The following is a 22856-nucleotide window of genomic DNA, read 5'->3' as shown; positions in this document are numbered from 1 at the left end:
TTTCACATACAGGTATTTCATGTCAAAATAACAAGGGACTAGGCTGAGGCCTCAGTGGACTGGACCTCAGATACAGTGTCATCCATTTCCTCCAGTGACTAATATATTTGTAGTCTCATAAACTTTCTTTACAAAATTGGGCAGCAAGGAGGATTCGGGCACTAGCTGTAAGTTGCTCACATTCTCAAACCAAAGGAATCCTGGGGAGTTGCTGAATCCTTCAGGGGCATGACCAGGGAACTGGCTCTGGTGACCGAGGAAGAATGAATTAGAAGGTTTCAGAAGCTTCAGTTGTGTAAGATGCCTGTTGGTGTCACCAGGTTTCTTCCTTCTTTTCTTTTTGGATTTCTCTGTGTAGCCTTGCCCGTCCTGGACTCACTCTGTAAACCAGACTGGCCTCTGTTGACTCTGTTTCTTAGCAATTAAACTTTATTATACAACCCAACTAGCTTATACAAAAAGGAAAAAGGTTAAAGGGACAAAAGAGTGAACCTTCCGGTAGCCGTTCCACAGGACGGGTCCTTAGGTGTCTCTCTGGCCTGCGTGCTGGTCCAGCTGGTCCACTGCTCCCACGCTCTCTCGCCCAGCTGACTTTATTATTCTCTCTTCCCCAACTGTCTGAGTCATGTGGGAAGGACGTCTCCTTCTCCAGGTGAGGTGAGGGTCCATTAGAAAGACAATAGTCCAGGTGGGGTTCCCAGGTCTGCTTCCTGAATTCCAGACCCAGGATGGCTCCACTCAGTCTGTCACAAGGTATTCATGGGGTACCCCAAGGGTAAAGCCTGCCAAGACTGCTCCCACCTGTGACAAAGCTTAATCTTTCCCACAGGCCTCGAACTCACAGAGTGCTGGGATTACAGGTGTTTGCCACCATGCTCTTCCTGCTCACCATGTTTCTAAGTATTTGAATCTGTTATAAACAATTAAGAGTAGCCATGTGCCAATAAAACTTTATTTACACCAATAAAAGGCAATCTGAATTTGGCCCAAAGGCCTAACCTTGCTCAACACTGCTGCTCTAGGCTCTGTAAACCAGGATTCTAAGGCATTAAAGATGATAAAAATCAACTACTAAATTTTGCCAACCATCAAAGCTCTATTTAGAGCATATGAAGACATTCCGCTGTGGGAATGGCAGGAGAGGTTTTCCACTCTCCCACTCGCTGACAACAGTACACATACAGAACATACAAAGTGGGCATAATCCATTTTTGGTAATTTTCACACATTTTCTCTCTCTCTCTCTCTCTCTCTCTCTCTCTCTCTCTCTCTCTCTCTCTCTCTCTCTCTCTCTCTCTCATTCCCCTCCCACTCCCTTCTTAGATGAAAAGTTTATTTCTGATTCCTAATAGGATCCCTGTAGCTACTAGACATAGCTCCTCAACACATAGGACCAACTGTTCACCAACTATGCCTGAGACTTTTGGCTTTAGTTTGTTTGTTTGTTTGTTTGTTTTTTAACATAGCTTCTGGGAATTGAATGCAGGTCCTCATGTCCTCTGGTAAGTTATCTCTCCCTAGTCCTGGGTTACTTTTAAAACACACACACACACACACACACACACACACACACACACACACACACACACGGCTAGAAAAGCTAAGACCAGATGCACTTTCTCTGGAATATATCAAGGAAGCCTATACTCTGAATACAAACAACTGTAAAATCACAAGTCTAGAAACGTCTAACTCTTGTGTTTGTCTTACTCACGGAAAAAGTTTGATAAACTGCTGATTAGAGGAAATTACTGCTAAGTTGCTGTCCTTTCCAAACAAAGGTATAACAGCTACATGCAGGATTAAAGCCATTAAAACAGCATTCAATGCAGGTAACATGAAGTGCAACACCAATACTCAGGGGTAGCTGTTTCTCCCTGGTGGACACTGATCTCTGAAACCGACAGATGATCTAAGTCAAGGCAATGAGTCATTTGACTTGTATGCCTGGGCACCTTGGGTTTGCTCTTAGACACTGGCACACAGAATGGAGTGTCATGGTTTTACTACATGACATAAAAACCAGACATTTTATTTAGACATATGCAAAGCCAGCATCTCCTCACACTGACTTTTTACAGGGGTGCTGGTAAGTCAACCTCAGGTCCTCGTGAGTTGCATGGCAACCGAGCCATCCCCCATGATTATTTCTGGCAAATCTTGAAGAGACACACTAAAAGTAGATAGCGTGGCCATCCTGCTCCTACGAGCGGAGAAAGAACACGGCAGCTCCCCAGCTGTAGCCACCTTCTCTTCACAGACACATACACTACAGAACGGAGCCCTGTGGAGTGCGTGGGTCCTTGTGTCTGCACTACAGCTGCCCAAGCTCAGCCCACAGCTGCATGTGTTCTAATCGTCATGTGAATTTTATGTTCTTGGGGGCACGTCCTGTACGCTACAAAGCAGAACACCAGCTCTCCGACAGCACCCCAGCATGCCATCTGCAGCAAAAGTACCAAACGCTAGGTCCCCTGAAGCCTAGGTTTGACGGCTCAATTTGGCAAATAACAAGAGCTGGCCCTCTAGAAGCCTGGGTCATTCTGGAGACTCAGTGACCACAGAGGCATCCTGGGAGGCATAATCCCCCAGACAGTGTGACCCAAATCCCACCTGCAATATATGTTTTATTATGAGCATTTTTGTACCATCAGGGTCAGATGAGAAGGCTCAGAGAGTTTAGGTGCTAGCCATGCGAGCCTGATGGCCTGAGTTCTATCCCTACAATCCATACGGAGGAAGGAGAGGACCAACTCCTAAAGGCTGTCCTGGACTTTCACTATGTGCAATGGCGCACGCACCCAGATACATGAATGGGCATGCACACACAATAGTCGTAATAGTAGTAATAATAGTAATAGTAATAGTAGTAGTAGTAGTAGTAATAACAACAACAACAACAAAACCTTATGCAAAAGTTATATACTAAATGTTAATTGTGTGTACTGCATAGAGGCACTTTTATCTGATTTTTCTTTCTTTTGTCTTTCTGTCTATGCATTGAACTCTTTTCTAAATTAAGCATAACTTTTGCTAAAAGAAAATAAGACATATTTACATACATTATTTTTATGTATCTAAAAACTGTATATATATATAATATTACATTTAATATATATTATAATATCAAGTGTGGCTGGACACATATTTAATCCCAAAAATCAGGGAGGCAGGTAGATTGCTGTGAGTTTGAGGCCAGCCTGGTCTACAAAGTTATTCCAGGACAGCCAAGGCTACACAGAGAAACCCTGTCTCGAAACCACAAACAAACAAACAAACAAACAAAAAACAGTTAAATATATTATATGTGTATGTATGTATGTATGTATGTATGTATGTATGTATGTATTTAAACAGTGTCTATGTAGTCCAGGCTAGCCTCAGATACTCTACATACCTGAGGATAATCATGAAAATCTGATCTCCTTGCCACTAGTACCGGCAGGGTTTCAGGCGTGTGCCACCATGCCCAGATTCAACCCAGAGGCTCTATGCATGTCAGGCAAGCTATGCTCTATTCCCAGCCTACATGTGTTGTTTTTAAAAAAAAAATTTGAGGCATCTGAAAATGAGTAATGAGTATAAGAAATTGTTTTTGTTTTGTTTTGTTTTGTTTTGTTTGGAGTTGAGCAAAATTAAAGACAAGAGCAATAAAGTCTGGGCAATCAAATATTAAAGCTTCAGGGCAGTTTATCAGCTCAACACTGACCTTAATGGCATGTGAAACATATCCTCCCTACCTGGTCCCCCTCCGCTGTATCTAATTGCATTTTGTTTAAGGACAGATAATGAAAATGTTTACCTTCATTCCCCAAGCACACTGTTGTTGACAGAGTGGGGACTAGCTGCAAACATAACCCAGAGAGCTCAAGTGTTCTGAGTGTCTGGAGTGGGGTGTCCCACAAAGGGTACTGCTTTACCTTTCTAAAAACACAGCTATGAGCTGAGGGGCTGGTTCTGGGGGGAGGGAGGGGAAGAGCTTGCTGGACAAGTGCAAGGATCTGAGTTCAGATCCCCTGAATCCACATAAAGCCAGCATCAGCAACATGCATGTACAATCCCAGTGTGCCTACAAAGATGGGAGGCAGAGACGAGGCAACTAGCCTGGCGTGCAGCTGCCAAGAAGAGGTTTCATTGCAGACCAGGTAAAACAGAAGGACTCACACCCAAGGTTAACCTCTGACACGTGCACACCCACATTCACATATATAAAAACACATACGAAAATGATACACATACACAAATCAACGTAATCACTGCCCATGGAAACAGTGGATCTCCAATCCCTAGCAAGCCCACACGTGGGAACTTCAGGGGTCCCTTCCAAAGCTTAGGCATGCTCAGTGGATTGACCCATGCCCGTGCCACAGCACTCACCGTAAGCTGTCATGACACCAGCGTATGGTCCGTCCACCACGTTCCTGTTTTCTTCCGCCAGTGCCTTGATGTACCTTTTGCTGAGGTCGAGGATCTGCTCCCGCAACATGGAGCTGCTCTCGGGCTGAGTCCGCTGCTGGATGGTGAAGTGGAGGAGCATCATCCCCCATATGAAGCCAAAAGTCACCAGGAAAAAGCCCAGCTTCTGAGAGGACAACTTCCAAGGGGTAAAGAAAGCCATCTCTCTCTCTAGCAATGCACCCCTCCCTCGGCTCTCAACGCACAGAAGGTGAAGGCAAGTTCATGGTGCAGACCGGGGCAGAGGGTGCCTCGTCGCTCGCTCTCACTCCGGCTCCTGAGTCAGCTGATCTCCTTGCCTGGCTTCCATTCTGCTGTGGAGGATGAAGATAGTTAGCAACGTGGTCTGAACAAATGAAACACAGCCATCAGGAGCTGTAACTGCACTGAGGTAGCTTTCCCTGAAATGCTCGCTCCTTTCTTAGCGTAATGTGCTGATGGGGGAGCCCAGGAGAGAAATCTGGTACAGCATAAAGCTGTACAAACATACTGGGGGGAGTGTGCATCTGGGGAGTGTGTGGACACAGGTTGTATAGTAAGACTATTCCCCTTCTAGACTGGCCTCAAAACAGGAAGCTTGTTTTGCAAGGTACAAAGGAAATGGAAGGATAAGTCATCACTTGCCAGAAAAGAATTGCGAGGCTTGAGGGAACAGAGTTCTGGGACCACTTCGTACTTTGTGCTTGTGTTAGCTTAGGGAGTCATTCCACGCTTGGAGCAAAGTTTGTGCATACAGCTTGAGAGGTGTTCGAGAAAGTGGATGCGTCCTCAGTGAGTGTTAAGACCGAAAGGGGAGATGGTCCTGTGTTATTTAAGCATGGCTGCATGTCACACTCATTGTTCCAGGGTAAAGGGCTCTGCCAGGTGCCACTCCCAAGCACCCAGGAGAGAAAGATGCCAGAGGCACAGCTGTCACCTTTGTGTTCTGGCTTTGTGTTGGTGGTGCCTGAGATCAAAGCCAGGCATGCATAGGAAGTATTCCTTCTATCACAGAGCTTCCCCCCAGCCTTTGCCCCAGCACTCCAAAGCAAAAGCTACACCTCACAGGCTTGCAAGCCTGCTGCACAGGAAACCCAAGGCATCCAGCTGACTGGCTGCTTCTCTGTGGTTCTCACTTTCACTGTCTGTCGGCAGGAAGCAGAATGAAAAGTTCAAGGGCAGAGCTCCAATGTGAAAGTGTTCACCTCCAGTCTGAGAGCAGCAGACAATAGGGTCAGTGCTCTCTAAGGATGGGTTTGCCCAGAAAAGTCAATGACTAGGCCTGGGGACATAGCTCAGTCAGTATAATACTTCCTGGCATAGGTAAAGCCCTGCCTTTAGGGCCTTTAGGGGATAGGTAATCCCTAGCAGGCCAGTTAGTAGGTGGGGCAGGAAGATCTGAAATCCAAGGTTATTCTTGGTTACATAGGAGTTCCAGGCTATCCTGGATCACATGAGGGAGGGAGGGAGGGAGGGAGGAGAAGAAAAGGAGGAGGAGGAAGAGGGAGCGAGGGAAAGGGAACCATGCCAGATGCCTCAGTGGCTAAAGACCTTACATTCTGTGCAAAGACCAGACATGTAAAGCTGGGTAGGGGTGGCAGCCACCTGTAATCCCCAGCGCTTTGAAAACAGAGACAGGAGAGCCCAAGCCAGATGGTTAGCTATGGCTAACTAAATTGGCAGGCTCTGAGTTCAAGAGCCTCTGCCACAACAAAGGAAGTGGAGAGTGACATCAACGTTGGGTCTTCACATTCATATGCACACATGTATGCCCATACACATTGAAACTCATATGCCCTACATGCACATGACACATACACACAAAATAAAGAGAAAGAAAAGAAGGAAGGGAAGGGAGAGAAGGAAGGAAGAAAGGAAAGAAAGAAAGAAAAATTTAAAAGACAAAACAGGCAGACAACAACCACAGGGGCACAATAAAGTATCTAATGGCTCCAGGGGATGTAATGTCCTCTTCTGGCCTCCAAGGGTACCAGGCATACATATGATGCACAGACTAACACACAGGCAAGCATCCATACATACACATAAACAAATGTGACAGCTATACGTCCTTGCCTTGGGGGCATGGTGGCACTGAGTTAAGGCCTTCCAAATGGTGCAGGCAGAATGGGGTCCTCCCCCTTCCCTTTCCTCATGTGGTCCCCAAGTGCATACACACTGAGTACCTGCCACTCCCAGGCTTGGGGACCGAGCGTGAACAAGATGGAGCTCCCACCTTCACAGCAGTTCGTCCTCGATAACATACACTCATATTCACCTCGGATCTGAGGGGACTGACTTTCCCAGGCCATGTAAGCAGGGTGCCATACCCAAGAGAGGGAGCCTTCTGGTAATTTTCTTTTGACTGTTTTAGCACAGATCTTGAACTGCTGACAAGATAATCTATAAGCCTGCGGGCAGGGTGTCCCGCTCTGCTTTCCCACTTAACCCTGCTGAAGGGTGTATGAAGGCTGTAGTGGGTTAAGCCACAGGAAGGGCAAGAGCAGGAAGTACAGCAAACACCAGGGCTTTGGCAGAAGGTCGAAGACTTCTGACCCTTTGCTTTGGAAAGCTCAGAACTGCCCAGATGGTACATTCCGGCGGGGGGTGGGGTGGGGGGTGGGGTAAGATGATGGCTGAGGCAGCCTAGTTGAAATTCTTCCAGCTCAGTGAGAGGTTTCTTTTCGCTGTCAACCTGACAGGACATGGAATTGCCCTGGGAGGTGGGCGTCTGGGGGGTTATCTCATACACCGATCAATGTGGAAAGATCCATCTTAACCGTGGGTGACACCATTCCTTAGGCTGGGATCCTGGACAATGGAGGACATGAGCTGGCCTTCATTCTTCTCTGTTGCAGACTGTGGGTGTGATGCTAGTGGCTGCTGTCAGTTTCTGCCACCCTGAGTTCCCCACCACCACGATGGACTGTAAGCCAAGCCTTGTTCAGCAAACTGTATCCCAGCAACCGGAAAAGAATCAAGTCACTCAGAGAGGGGCCCATTTGGAGTCCAAAGCCTTAGCTAAAGGGAGTTCAGAGCACTTGAGGGCTCTAATTATAAGCAACTGAAGAATTTCCAGGAATGTTCTTTTCCCTCACAGAATGCAGAATGTGAAATAACAGAAACTCTGTCAGCAACACACAGAGAATCACGTTACAATTCACCACCATGATTGCCATTAGGAAACCAGAAAGTATGACTTCAGGGGGTCTCACTGAGGAGACACCCCCATCTCAGAGAAATAGTAGAATGGGAGGCTTTAGAGCAAGATCCTTCCTCAACCTTGGTCCCAGGGAAGGACTTGATTAGCAGTAACAGACATGCAGTAGAAAGTCCTCAAACCACCCGAGATCACCGCAGGCATTCATGCTAAGAAAGTCTGCACCAAGTCTGTTTTTATTAATGACCTAGGACTCTGAGATAGATCAGTAAGCAAAGGTGCTTGCCTTGCAATCATAAAGACCTGAGTTCTAGACCCCAAACCCACACAAAACTCTGGGCATGGTGGTAAGCTTCTAACTCCAGGGTCAGGGAAACAGTCCAATCCCTGAGACCTACCCTACATGGCAATTGAGAGACCCTGTTTCTAAAAAACAAGATGGTTGGTTGGCTGCATTGAACCAATACCAGAGGCTAATTTCAGGTTTCTACATGTATGTGCATCTGCAACTACACACACACACACATGAACATGCACCCACACATATATACAAGAAAAACAAAACAGAACAAAATCATGCTAACATGTATTATTTGTATACCCTACTTCCTAAAAGACTAGTACTACCCTCTTTCATTCATTCCTTCCCACACACTCAAGATAGTAAAATCTTTGTGAAGGACACATGCCAGTTCTAATCAAAAAAAAGAAAAGTACACAAATACATTCAATGTCTTTAATCATTGGGCAAAAGGAAATACAAGACACAGAGGCAATAAGAGAACACTTTGTACCCATTAGGATGGTGGTAATAGAAATACAGAGGGCAGCTGGGCATGGTCATGCATGCCTTTAATCCCAGCACCTTGGAGGCAGAGGCAGGAGGAGCTCTTTGAGTTCAAGGCCAGCCTGGTCTACAAGAGTCCAGGACAGCCAGGACTACAAGAGAAAACTTACCTTGAAAAACCAAAAAGAAAGAAATGAAGGGAGGGGGAGGTGGGAAGGGAGAGAGAGAAACCAGCACAGTAGCTCCTCAAATCCCTACATGGGGAGTTCCAGGCCATTCTGTGCTCAGGAATTCTAGCTAGAGAAATGAAAACATAATGTCCCACACATTTAAAAAGAAAACAAACCTTGTATCAGGCCTGGTGCAGGACACTTTTAATCCTAGCACTTGGGAAGAAGAGACATGTCTCAGTATGTTTGAGGTTAGTCTGGTCTACATAGCTAGTTCTGGGCCTGTCAGGACTACACAGTGAGACCGCTGACTCAAAAAATCAAAACAAAACAAAACAAAAAACTTATATACAAAGCTTCTCAGATGCCTTTTTACAAGAGACTAAAAGTAAAAATAGACAAACAAACAAAACCCACAAATGACCATCAACTGATCAACTGGCAGGCCAAATTGGAATATACAAACCATGCAATAGTATTTATAGGTGGAAAAAGGAAAAATCAATGATGCTACATGCATGACTGAAGAAAAGTCTGCTAAGTGAAAAAGAAAAGGTCATTAGAAACCATGTATTGTATGGTCCCACTTACACAAAACTTCTAAAGTAGGCAAAAGAATCAAGAGCAATGTAGAAGCCATTTGGGGCTGAGTGGGTGGAGAATGGGGCACAGGAATGGCTGGAAGGGATACCTTAAGTATGTGGGGTTCCTTAGAGGATCTAAAGTCGGGTCTAACGGGCTGATGTGCTATAATAAAACATGTCTTCCACAGGCTCACATGTTAAAACACTAGTCCTTGGCTGGCGCTGCTATTTGAAAGGTTGTGTTAGGAGGTGGTGTCATGTTGGAGAAAGTGGGTCAATGGATGAGGGCTTTGAGATTCCAGAAACAGGATTGGTTTACTCTCTGCTCTCAAATTTCTAAGTGCATAAACAAAGTGACCAGGCGCTTTGCTTCACCTTCCAGCCACTGTACCTTCCCTGCTATGACAGACTGTGTCCCTTCCAACCTCTCTCCTCTTTCCCCATCTGCCATGGTCCAGAAAAGAACACCACATTGTGTCATCACAAAGGGCTGACCACAAGCCTCGCAACAGAACACTCATGGAGCCATTTGCCTCCAGTTCCCCAGGTGTGGCCACTCTTACCACCTCAGCATCAACCTCCCAGGCCTTGCTCCAGGCGGCTTCTGGCACACCTTGCCTGGCAGAGGCTACTCGGGTAAGGACACTGAAGAAAAGCTGCCCAGCCCATGGCAGTGAGAACCCCACTGACCAAGCAGGTCCTTCAGGCTCCATCTCTTTGATCAGCTCCTGGCCCTAGAGAGGATGGATAAAGCTAGGGATGCTCGTTCATCCATCACTGAAGCCAACACTAACCCTGAGCCCCACCAGTCAACACTGTGCCCCACAAACAACATTGTCCACTTTGCATCGCTTGCTCTAACTCAGTCAAGTCCATGCTTCTAACCTGCACCACCTGGATCATTTCCTACCTATCTTTACTTGGCTAACAGACCCGCCTTTATCTTCATTCTCTCCCAGAGCACTCAGGGTTTCTGGAACCATCTGTGCTCACCTATGTTAGCTTTGCAACCCACACCCACATCTCCAGTGTCTTGACTAAACCTCATCTCCTGCATCTATCCTCCCAGGTCCCCAGAGTCGCAGAACCCATCAACCTTGGGATACAAAGGGAAATCCCAGGGGACCTTATCTACTGTCCAACAACACTGTCTTGCTTTAACATTCCTACAGGCTCTGCGAGGTCCTGAAAGGTAAAGAATCCTGGCTGAGGAGACGGCCCAGAAGGCTTTGTAAACATGAGGAGCTAGGTGTGATTCCCCAGAACACACCCTAAAAAGCCAGGAGTGGCGGTGCACGTGTTGATTCTGGCACAACCAAATAGCTAAGCTCTTGGCAATTGAGAGAACCTATCTCAAAGAATGAGGAAGCCAGGGAGATAGACGGTCAAGCAGTAAAGGTCCTCGCTTTGCGATCATGTCAACCTGAATTTGGTCCCCAGAACTCATAGAAAGGTGGAAGGACAGGCCCGACTCTTATCCTCTGACCTTCACATCTGTGCTGTGGTGCATGGCCTTTCACACAGGGGAAGAAGTTTATAATAAATCAGGTGGGCATAACCCAAGGAACATCATCTAAGGCTGGCCTCTGGCTTCCATATGTGTGTGTACACATGCACACACACACATGCACACACAGTACATATAAATTACAGGAACAGAGAATAAACTAGCAAGGGAACCATTTATGGATGCTGTGCCTCCACTGTCATGTAAGGAGGGCCACAGGGAGACGACAGCAGGAAGACGGTGGGGAAAAAAGCCTTTAAACACAGCAAAGACATGGAACACTCTGATCTACATACCTTTATTCTACCCATGGCTAAAATGCAGAGTATTCTAGAACCACACAATACTTTAAAACTTGGGTGACTAGGGCTGAGTCTAGAGAACCAAGCTACTGTTTTTTTCACCCTGTGTTCCAAATGACTCTCCAAAGGTTCTGGAGAAACCACAAACATTTCCTGTTTTATTTAACATACATTATCAGGGCTAATGAGATGGCTCGGTGGGTAAAGGTGCTTGCCTCCAAGGCTGATAACCTGGCTTTGATCGCCAGGATCCATAGAATGGAAGAAGAGGCCCAACTCCAGCAAGTTCTCTTCTGACTGCCACACCCACCTCCCTCCCCCCCAAAAAAACCCCACAAATAAATGCAACTTTAAAATAAAAGGCAATATGTTTTCAAAGATCCTTAACACACCTTCCTATCTCCCCTGGCTTCTCTGACTCTGACTGGATGCTGCCCAGCCACTCACACTGTGGGTCTCCATTTACATAGCGGAGGGGCAGCAATAAGAAGCTTTGGAGTCTCTCATCTCTCTCATGCAGCCTCCTGGGCAGACAGGAGAAAGAGGACAAGGGTGAACAGAAAGCTGTCAATACCCTGTCATCTGTAACTTCTCCATGTTCTGTGAGTTCCACTCATAGGAACCATAAGATATTCACACTTGACAGAACATCCCACTCACACAATGTGAAGCCACAGCAGCCCCAAGAATGCTGAAAATATTCCCAACCTTTTGGCATGGCAACAGACCTCCTCGTCTACAAACTTTAGACATAGGAACCTAACAAAAAACAAATCAGGCGGAAAACACACACACACACACCACACATGCACATACACACACATTCATGTGCATACATGCGCACATACACTCACGCAGCACACACACCTCAAAATATTTTAAGATGTTTACAATTTTGGCTGGGCAGTGGTGGCACATGCCATTAATCCCAGCAGAGGCCATTCTGGCCTACAGAAAGAGTTCAAGGACAGCCAGGGCCACACAGAGAAACCCTGCCTCAAACCACCACCACCAAAAGCTTACAATTTTGTATTAGGTTGTATTCATGCTTGTTCTGGGATGCATGGCGCCTGCAGGCCTCAGGCTGTACACACCTGAACCAAGACAATAAAACAAAAACAAAACAAAACAACAACAACAAAACTTGAGTGTGTACATGTGTGCCCCTGGAGTCCCAAGGTTGATGTCAAGCACTTTATCCAGACCTGCCAATCTGCCAAGTCTGACTAACCATCTTGTCCCAGGACCCTGTGATTCTGCCTCACAGATGTTGAGGTTACAGGTGGGCCACCATGCTTGCCAGACATATATATGAAGTCCACACTCAGGTCCTCACACCTGTACAAAGCATTGTACCCATCGCACCCCCACCTCCACCCCACCCCCTAACCTGAAATAAAGACCTTTATTCCAAGGCATCCCAGGCTCAGGGAGGTTAACAATAGGGCTCCTGAGCATTAAGTATTGATAAACAATCATTCCTGGAGGAAGGGGCTTGCAAAGCTCCATCCTTGCCTGAAGACAAATCCACAATTAATTGATTGGGGAAGAAACAAAGTACAATGAAGTTTGCTTGGAAAATGGGATCTGAGGGGGAGGGTGGTACTGAAAAGTAGATAAAATATGGTTAAAATTTATTTTGTTCAGGGAAATGCAAATCAAAACAACTCTGAGATTCCATCTTACACCCATCAGAATGGCTAAGATCAAAAATTCAAGCAACACCACATGCTGGCGAGGATGTGGAGAGAGAGGAACACTCCTTCATTGCTGGTGGGAATGCAAACTAGTACAGCCACTTTGGAAATCTATCCGGTGCTATCTCAGAAAACTGGGAATAGCACTTCCTCAAGACCCAGCTAATCCACTCCTTGGAATATACCCAGAAGATGCTCCAGCACACAACAAGAAAATTTGCTCAACCATGTTCATAGCAGCCTTATTCATAATAGCCAGAACATGGAAACAGCCTAAGTGTCCATCAGTAGAAGAATGGATAAAGAAACTGTGGTACATTTACACTATGGAATACTACTCAGCTATTAAAAACAAGGAACTCCCGAAATTTGTGGATAAATGGATTGAGCTAGAAATGATCATAATGAGTGAGTTAACTCAGAAGCAGAAAGAGTCAAATGGTATATACTCACTTATATCTGCATACTAGCCCAAGGGGCATGTCCCATGAAAGTCTTCACTTACCAGGAAACTGGGACAGAGGGGAGGACATCCTACTGGGACTCTAGATGAGAGAAGCATGGGAGAATAGCAAAGTAGAAGGATCCAGAGGGGATAGGCAGATTTGGACCCAGGGGTCCCGCTCAAACTATGGCACCAGCCAAGGACAATACAGGCCATAAACTTCAAACCCCTACCCAGATCTGGCCAATGGACAGGACATTCTCCACAGTTGAGTGGAAAGTGGGGTATGACTTTCACATGTACTCTGATGCTTCATATTTGACCACATCCCCTGGATGGGGAGACCTGGTGGCACTTAGAGGAAGGATAGCAGGCTACCAAGAAGAGACTTGATACCCTATGAGCATATAAAGGGGGAGGAAGTCCCCCTCAATCACAGTCATAGGGGAGGGAGTAAGGAGAAAATGGGAGGGAGGGAGGAATGGCAGGAACAAGGGATGGGATAACCATTGAGATATAATAAAAATAGATTAATAAAATAAAATTTAAAAATGTTTATTTTATATGAATATTAAATATAATGAGACTTACTATGTATAATTAATACATGTTAATAAAAAGATTCAAGTACAGCTGAAAATTTTGTATATGGAAAGAAAAATAAAAGATCCTGGCTCCTAACTTAGCAGGCAGAGGCAGGAGTCTGTGAAAAGATCCCATCTGGATGAGGCTTCATCAGACAAGTTAAAAAGCAGGAGTGACATCTGGCTTCCTTCTGGCTCAGGGAACCAGGAGCTGGCACCACCAGGAGAGGTTAGTAAAGCCCTTTGAGGAGGAAGCTGACTAGTATGCGAAGACATCAGCAGAGATTGGGGAGGAATGACACCACTCAAAAGACTCCCACTCAAAGGCAAAGGCCAGCAGTGCCACAAAAGGATTGTATAACCAACATAAAGGGAACCTGTCCTCTCACCAACTTCTGCCAGCTATCATTAAAAACTACACATGAATGGCACAGCCCAGAGAAAACCATCACAGAAAGCACTAAGATTATCTAAAGTACAGGGTGCAATAGTATCAAGCGAAAAGCCATTAATGAATGCTTGCTCAGGGACCTGGCATCCTACAAAAGGGTCCATCTGCCTTACCCAGGGAGGAGGCAGGCTGGGTACCACCTCATCCCAAGAATGTCCTAGCTGCAGAAATAGGACAGCCTTCCAAAAAACTAGACTATATTAGAATCACCTGGTTAAAATCTAGCTGACATATGAAAGGAAATATGCATGTGTGCGCGGGCGCGTGCGCGCGCGCGCGCACACACACACACACACACACACACACACACACACACACACACACACCTGACATAGCCATCAGAAGCTTAGGGTGGATTCACTAATTTTTTTTTTTAAAGATTTATTTATTATTATGTATACAGTGCTCTGCCTGCATGTACACCTGCAGGCCTGAAGAGGGCATCAGATCACATTATAGATGGTTGTGAGCCACCATGTGGTTGCTGGGAATTGAACTCAGGACCCCTGGAAGAGGAGTCAGTGCCCTTAACATCTGAGCCATCTCTCCAGCCCCAATTATTTCTTACGCAAGGACACAGTCAGCCCACATGCCATACACAGGTTCAGGAGGCTCAGGGTCCACAACACCCCATGTCTGAATTCTCTTTGGAGAAGAAGTGAGCAGCCAAGGTCAAGTCTACCGAACACTACACTATACAGCAGCCTTGGGTCAGTTTTGCTGCCATCCCGGGCCCCGCAGAACACACAAATGATGAATTAGCTCGTTTGCGTACCCTGCCCTTCAACCCAACCCCACTGAGAGATTCACCTGGCCGATTTCTAAAAGGCAGAGGTTCAGCTGCAGCAAAGACATTGCTTCAGTTCCCTTGTGGTGTGGCCCAAACAGAGGTGCTTCATATATATTCTCCTTAGAAAATTATAATACACAGTCAGGACAGGAAAAATTATTAAATATTTCTTTAATCATCCCTATTGTTCCTATCTAAGGAGATACAAAATGCGACCTATCAATATTTTAAGAGGCGATCTCTCTGCTCCCCATAAGGGTATGTCCACTGGCTTATGGAATAATCTGTCTTCAAGACTAATTATCTCCTTAGAGAAGTGGTTCTCAACCGTCCTAACACTGAAACTCTTTAATATAGTTCCTTGTGTTGTGGTTAAACACCTCCCAACCATGAAATGATTTTCATTGCTATACTTCAAACCTTTAAATTTTGCTACTGTTATGAATCATACTGGAAACATCTATGTTTTCTGAGGGTCTTAGGTGCCCCTTAGGAAAGGGTCATTCAACTCCTAAAGAGGTCATGACCCACAGGTTGAGATACTGCCAAAAGAATCATCACCCAGGGCTGGGAAGACTATTGAGTCAGTAAGTGCTTGCTGTGCAAGTGTAAGGACCAAGTTTGGTTACTAGTACCTACACAGAAAGCCAGGTATAGTAGTAAGTACTTGTGATTCCAGCACTGGGTGGCAGAGATGAGGCGATCCCTGGGGCTTCCCTATACACGTGACTACACACCTATGATCCTCAGCAACATAATTATCTCTTAGCTTCTATCCATGTATGACAGAGTATTAAAATCTTAATAAATACAAGATATTAAAGTTTATGAAGCTCATCCAAGTTTTGTACCTGTGGACTGTAGACGTGACGTATATGGTAGGTGTGCATGCACACATAAGTGTAGAGGCCAGAGGTAAATCAGATGTCTTCTTCAACTGCTTTCCACCTTGGTTTTCGAAAATGGGGTCTGTCTCTCACTGAACCCTGCGCTTGCTGATCCCCTTCCTTATACAGAGTGGACAGCAAGCCCCAAGGATTCTCCTGTGTCTGCCTTCCCAGCACTAAAATTATAGGCTTAAACTGGAGCCTGGCTTTTTTATATGGGCGCTGAGGATCTGAATTGAGGCCTCACTTTACCAGCCCCATGTCATTCACCCTGACAGCCTATCTGCTAATAGCAGTGGTAAGTTATACGGTGCTCATTTGACACGCACCACCCAGCATTTAATTGTGTAAGGAAAAGTAAGTTCTGTTACCAACAAAGTTGGCTCCAAGAGTACATTCTCATTAGAATGCATTCAGTGTGGAGACCCAAGGCAGCTCCAAAGCCAGACTCTGATTAGTGGTCCTTAAGGCAAACCTACTCCAGGAACTGCCCACCATTTGGCTTTGTGATTTATAAAGGGAAGAGTCTACTGGACTTAACTATTGTGCAGGATATAAAATCTATTTCCTGGGAGGAAAGCAGAGTGGCCAATCTCATGCCTTGTGGGTTTTGAGGGGAGGACTATCTCAGTGCAGGAAGTCTGCTAGACAGACACTATGTTGTGGTTCCCACATGCTAAATGTGAGCAGGTACCTGCACCCCAATGCAATGCCTATGCATGAATGCCTAGCCACCACTTAGGAGTATGAAGGGCTCAGTCAGCAAAGGCCAGGAAGTCCACACTCACATCACATCTTCCAATTCTGATCTGCAATAGTAAAACGGTGGTGTATTTTCATATTTGTTTATTGGATACTGAGGACTGACCTTGGATTACTATACATTACACTGTGTTTAGAGGCTACATGTATGTGTATGGGTGTGCGCATGTGTATGTAAGAATGGTTGGAAGGCTGGTGGTCAGCCAGCCTGTCAGTGGTCAGCCAGTCACTCCTCAGGCACAGTTAACATCTATGTATGTATGTACATATGTACATATCTATCTCCTATCTGTCTGTCTGTCTGTCTGTCTATCTATCTATCTATCTATCTATCTATCTATCTATCTATCTAACTAGACAAGTCTCTCATTAGCCTTAAATTCAACATGTAGGTGAGACTGGCTGGCCAGCAAGTCCCAGAGATCCTCCTGTTTCTCCCACCCTAGCACTGGGATTACAGACATATGCTACAGTGTGCTTTTAGTTCAGAAGGAAGGCTAAGATTAACTCATACTGCCAACTCCCTTCATGCGGTTTTTGTTTTTCCTTTTTTGATTCCAAATGCAAAGAGCAGACAGGTGGGCTTCGGTTGCTGTTTGAAACGCTTATCGAGAGGTGACTCACTGCAAGTACAAAGCTTTTAATTCTGGCACATGAGGAGACAAAAATTATTGGAAAGCCATTATTTCTCTTTCTCTGAAAACAGATTCTTTAAAGATGCTACAGTATATACCCAACGAGTTTTGATGCAATAATGTAACTTTTTGCTAAATGGAAGATAATCTCAGGAGAAACTGGCAGAGCCCTTAATCATTTTTACTCTGACCTGTTTCCTTAATGCATCCTGCCTTTAACCAGCAGGGCCATTAAGAACAGAAATGGCTTTCATTAGCATACAACACATAACAGTCAAAACCCTCCCAAGCTGCTAGTACCTAGTCCCCTGCTGAACAGCATGTGCCTTCCGGCTCTAGCCCCTGGCCAATGCTCCTCTTTCAGATTGCTCTGGCATAAAGGATGATGGGCGATCATATGTGTAAATACATATGTAAACACATATTTATCATATATATAAATACATGCCGTTTATTTGATGTCTTTAAAAAATAGAAATGGTAGGTAGGGTCTCTCCATAAAGCTCTGTTGTTAAGAGCATTTGCGTGGCATCCACGAGGTCCTGTATTCAGGTCCTGGTATCATACGATCAGGGTATGGTGGTACACACCAGAACTCTCAGAATGTGGGGAGAGGGGAAGGCAGGATGATGGGCAGTTCAAGGCCATGTCCAGGCCACAGGAGGAAGCCCCAGGCTAACCTGAAATACACGAATTTCAATCAACAGACAGACAGACAGACAGAGCTGGTGAGATGCCTCATGGTTAAAGGCACTTGCCACCAAGACTGAGAACCTGAGCTTCATCTTTAGGACCCACACAGCAGAAGGTGAGAAGTGACTCCCACAAGTTATTCTATGGCCTACACACACATACACACACACACACACACACACACACACACACACACACACACACACACACCATACAAAATAAAGAAATGCCTCCCATTCAAAAGGCAAACTCAGGGCACCTAAAACCAAACCAACCAAACAAACAACAACAAGAACAAACAACCCTGGGTAAGAAGACTCAGACAAGACCATTGCTCTGGGTATTAAAAACCCCTGGAATAGGCTGCCTCATAAGTCTAGATTCAGGTATTTGAAACAGCTGGTGGTGCTGTTAGGGAAGGCTCTGGAACCTTTAGAAGGTGGAACCACTCTGGAGGGAAAACATCACTGGATGTGAGCAGGAAGGTTTTATATCCCTGCCCCCACTTCCTGACTGTGGCTATGATGTGCCCAGCCACCTCCCACTCCTACCACAGTGCTTTTCAGCCATGATGGACAGTTCTGTCCCAGACTGGTGAAAGAAGCCTTTCTATTGTGTCTGGTCAGCAATTCTGGTTTCAGTGATGAGAAGAGTAAATAATCAACATCTCCAACCATCCCTCTGTATACAGAAGAAAGATAACAGCCTCTTTTTTTTCCCCCCTCAGCTCCCCATTGAAAAGATCAGGTTTTGATTTGCCAGCTACTTGGGTTTTGTAACAAGCCAGGGTGATGATATGTATAGCCTAGACTATGATCCTTGGCCAGAGAGAGCCAGGCAGTGGGCAGCCAAGACAGCTGATCTAGAGAGACAATTACAGGTGGATGAAGTCATAATAACAGGCAGAAACCCACCAAAGTTAATTTTAACTGCTCTCTCCCCCTCTTCTCCTTTCCTTCAAATAAACTAAACCTGTCACTCACGCCTATGACCACAACACTTATAACCCAATTTAAATGACTTTTATAATCATCCCTCACAAAGGAGGAAAAAAAAAAAAAAAACACAGTCGTTACTAGAACGATTTCAATGTCTCTACTAGCACAGTAGAATCTGGGGGGAATTTATTAGTATCTTAGCTTAGTAAGTGTGCTATGAATATGTTTGCTTTGGAAGAGTGGCCTGATTCTGTCTACCACATCAATTACCTTTGACCTTCTCGTGTGACATCCTCCACCAACTGAGTCTGATTAGCAGCTATCTCAAGTCACTTCCTCTCTCACTCAGAACCAGCCGGGAGGTCAAGCTGAGGTACTGGTTTTGCAGCTCTAAGTATTTGAGATTTGAGAATCACCTTGGGAGATGGTTTGGATACGGTAGTGGCTCTCATTCCTCTCTGAGTTTTCTAACCTATTAGTCGAGGGTCAACTAAAGAAGGCATCCTTAACAGCAGCAAGGGAACTTAAGATTGAGAACTGTTAAGCTAAGGCAGCCAACCACCTTCCCAGACCTGAGTTAGTTAATGACAGGACACAGTGGGGGAAGGCAGAGGTCTAAAAAGGAAGAGAAGAGAGCTTGTCAAACAAGGGACAATGTGATCTATCTAGAGGGCCAGCTTCTTGTAAGACCAGTCACTGAAGAAACACAGTAAAAACATCCTGGGATGACCAGACTTCCTGAACTTTCCAGTAAATTCGAGGCTGAGGAGATGATTCAACTCAGTGTCCTTGTGACACAAAGGACCTGAGTTCAGCTCTTCAGTATTCACTAAAAAGCTATGACCTCAGAGACAGTAGGACCCCTGAAGCCCAGACAATCATCCTCTGGTTACATGTATGTATACACACACACACACACACACACACACACACACACACACCTTCACCATCAATCACCATCAGGAAAACACAGTTTTGTTACATTTCCATACTTTTTAATTAAATGTTGGTCCTAGTTTTGTTTTATTTGAGACAGGGTTATGTTCTTTACCCCAGGCTAACCTCAAACTCATGTTAGTCAACATAATTACCCCACGTAAGGGGGAAAAAAACCCACCATAGTTACTACGATAATGACTTAGGTGTCTCTACCAGCACAGCAGGAGCTCTAACCAATGCAAACCTGTGACAATACTAATCCTAAGCAACTGGAAGAGAATTGGACACACAGAAACCATACTGTGCTAACCTTCTAGTGTTATCTTAGAAAACCAGAGGCATGGCTGCTCTGAGAACTTCTGCAGAACTTAACCTGCCTCCCAGAATCTGTTTCTCAGCTCCCAGTCGCTGCTTCATGCTTCAGAAACTTGGAAGATGAGAGCTGCATAGAGTGAGCACATCCAGGGCCTCCATCGGGCTGCCTCCTGCTCTCCCTGGACCACAGTGCACTCTTCCAGCTCTGATGGGGCCCGCTTAGCTTAATACAATGGAGAGCAAAGAGACCAATGTCTGCTGTGGACTTCGAGCTCCACAAGTATATACAAGGTGAGTGTAACACATGCACAAGCACACAGGCACATGCACATGCACACATATGCATACATACAGTACACACAAGACTTCCTGGGTCAGTACCTAGAAGATGGAAGGATCCTAGTCACAATATTGACTTTTCAAAAGTAAGCATGCACTCTGTGAATCACGAAAGCACATCATTCTCTGGAAGACACTGCATTTAAGAACCATGACCAAAACAAAAACCAAAGAAGTAACAAAGCCTGCTTTGTGCCCTTAAGTTTGACAATATAATGAACAAAGATAAAACAACATATCCATGGGTCTGGGAGGACAGCTCACCATGACGTCATCCTAAGTGAAAAAGAATAACCAGCTATACGACTCTCCAGCATCAAACCTGTTGTGTCGATTAGGATTTTTTTTTTTTTTTTAACAACATGAGAATGCTCTGACCTTGGGTCACAAGATAGAATTACACTGCTTTGATTGATTCTTGGCAAGCCCCTGGGGGTATAATCCACTTTACAAAGATAAACAAGTAGTGGCTAGCAAAATCTCATGCCCTCTTCATGACCGCCACAGCATCAAAGATGTCTGGGATATTTTTCTATTACAATGTGTGCCCAGAGGCGGGAGTGGGTGACTCCGGTAGGTAAAGTGCTTACTGTGCAAGCCTGAGGACTTGCGTTCAGGCCTCAGTGTGCATGTAAAAACCTATGCGTGGCAGTGTACGCCTGTAATTCTCTTACTGGGGAGGGAGAGATGGATGGATCTGTGAACTCACTAGCAAACCAGCCTAGCAGAACCAGCAAGCTCCAGGTCTACTGAGGCCTTGCCTCAAAAAGTAAGAGGGAGAGTGACAGAGAAAGGCATTCAATGCCAACCTCTAGCCTATTTGTGTACACACACACACACACACACACACACACACACACACACACAAGAGGGGGGGAATGGAGGGAGGGAGAGTGTATTAGTCCTCAGGGAACATCCCAAGCCACCAAGAGTGGTAAGCATCACAGAGCAATTTTTAGGTACGCCATATCCTTAAGAGCAACCTAGCAATGTTCAGGTGGTGTTTCCACATGACCTGAGACCACTCACAGCTTCACCTACCACCACTTTGCCTTTCCACAGTTTGTTATGATCCACCAACCACAGCCTGAAAGCATTAAATTTCCAGAAACAGACAAGTTGCAAATTACAAGTCATTCCAAACAGTTTGATGTATTCTTCCTGCTCCACATACGCATCACATTTATGTCCCCTATATCCATCCTGCACGTTCTACCTGCCCATTGGTCACTTGTCATCTTAAGTCATCAGGTAAACTGTCTCAGATAGCAGAGCTTAGGTTCCAATAACTTTTATCTCACTTTAACAATGGCCCCCGAATTCAAGAACGGTGATGCTGGCAACTCAGATGTATCAAAAAGAAGATATAACATGTTTCCTTTAAGTAAAAAAGTTCACACTCAATAATCTATTATAGATTCATTTCTATTTCACTCATGTGTACATGGGGGGAGGGGGAGATGTGCACATGTGAGTGCAAGTGCCTTTAGGGGCCAGAAGGGGGCTAGTGCTTTGAAGCTGAAGTTAGAGGCCATTGTGAATTACTCCAGATAAACGCAGGGAACTAAATGCAGTTCCTGGCCACTGTGAGTTACATAAATGCTGGGAACCGAACTCTATTCCTCTACATGAGGGGGAAGTGATCTAAACTCCAGAGTCATCTCTGCGGCCCCTAGTCACCTACTTGTCAGAGAGGCAGAACAGGGTCTTGTTCTTTTATTATTATATTACGATAAGCCCTGCTTTATTAGTTATGAATCTCTTGCTGTGTCTAATTTAGAAAGTAAGCTATCATAGGTATGTGGTTATGTATAGGAAAGAAATAGTATATTGGGGGTTCAGTAGTGTTTGAGGTTCCAGGTGACCACTCTTGAGACATATCCCTCATGCATACAGAGGATTACTGTGTTTAAAGGCACCATTGTGAAAGCTGAGCTCATATGATACTTTTATATACAGACATTTCAAATAAGAATGTTAAAATAACCACAAACCCGCCTATGGCATAAGCGTGGCCTTTCTTCCTTCCTGGGTCTCTAAGAATCCCACCAGTAAGACCCTGTTAAAGTGACACATCTGAGGCACCTCCCCTGCCTACAGCCCTTGCGAACCATGGTTGTTACCTTATCACATTGCAATCTAATCCAAGGCACCCCAGGAGCTACCTTCTGATCTTATTTACTGAGAATGAAGAGGAAGGGGTGGGGGCAGCATCCATTAGAAACCCTCTGAGCAGGTCTGGAGAGGTGGCTCAGTGGTTAAGTCCACTGGCTGCTCTTCCACCGGACCAAAGTTCAATTCCTAGCACCCACATGGCAGCTCACAACTGTCTGTAACTTCATTTCCAGAAGAGCTGCCAGTGTGGCACAGACAGGCAGGCAGAACACCAATGCACATAGGAAGAAAGGGAGGGAGGGACAGAGGAAGAGAGGGAGGG

General features: G+C 45.3%; 1 protein-coding gene across 1 annotated transcript in view; it reads right to left on the bottom strand.

The window, feature by feature from the left end:
- Mgat5 (alpha-1,6-mannosylglycoprotein 6-beta-N-acetylglucosaminyltransferase) overlaps nt 1-22856 on the bottom strand; it is a 242092-nt gene that overhangs the window by 183072 nt on the left and 36164 nt on the right. Inside the window, exon 2 of the mRNA XM_051147291.1 lies at nt 4378-4769. Coding sequence (XP_051003248.1) covers nt 4378-4618 — 241 coding nt within the window. The 5' untranslated portion in view covers nt 4619-4769. The remainder of the gene's footprint in view (nt 1-4377; nt 4770-22856) is intronic.

The sequence above is a fragment of the Acomys russatus genome, chromosome 6 (assembly GCF_903995435.1).
Source record: "Acomys russatus chromosome 6, mAcoRus1.1, whole genome shotgun sequence".
In the NCBI taxonomy this organism is placed as follows: domain Eukaryota; kingdom Metazoa; phylum Chordata; class Mammalia; order Rodentia; family Muridae; genus Acomys; species Acomys russatus.
This window is presented reverse-complemented; position numbering and strand designations above follow the sequence as displayed.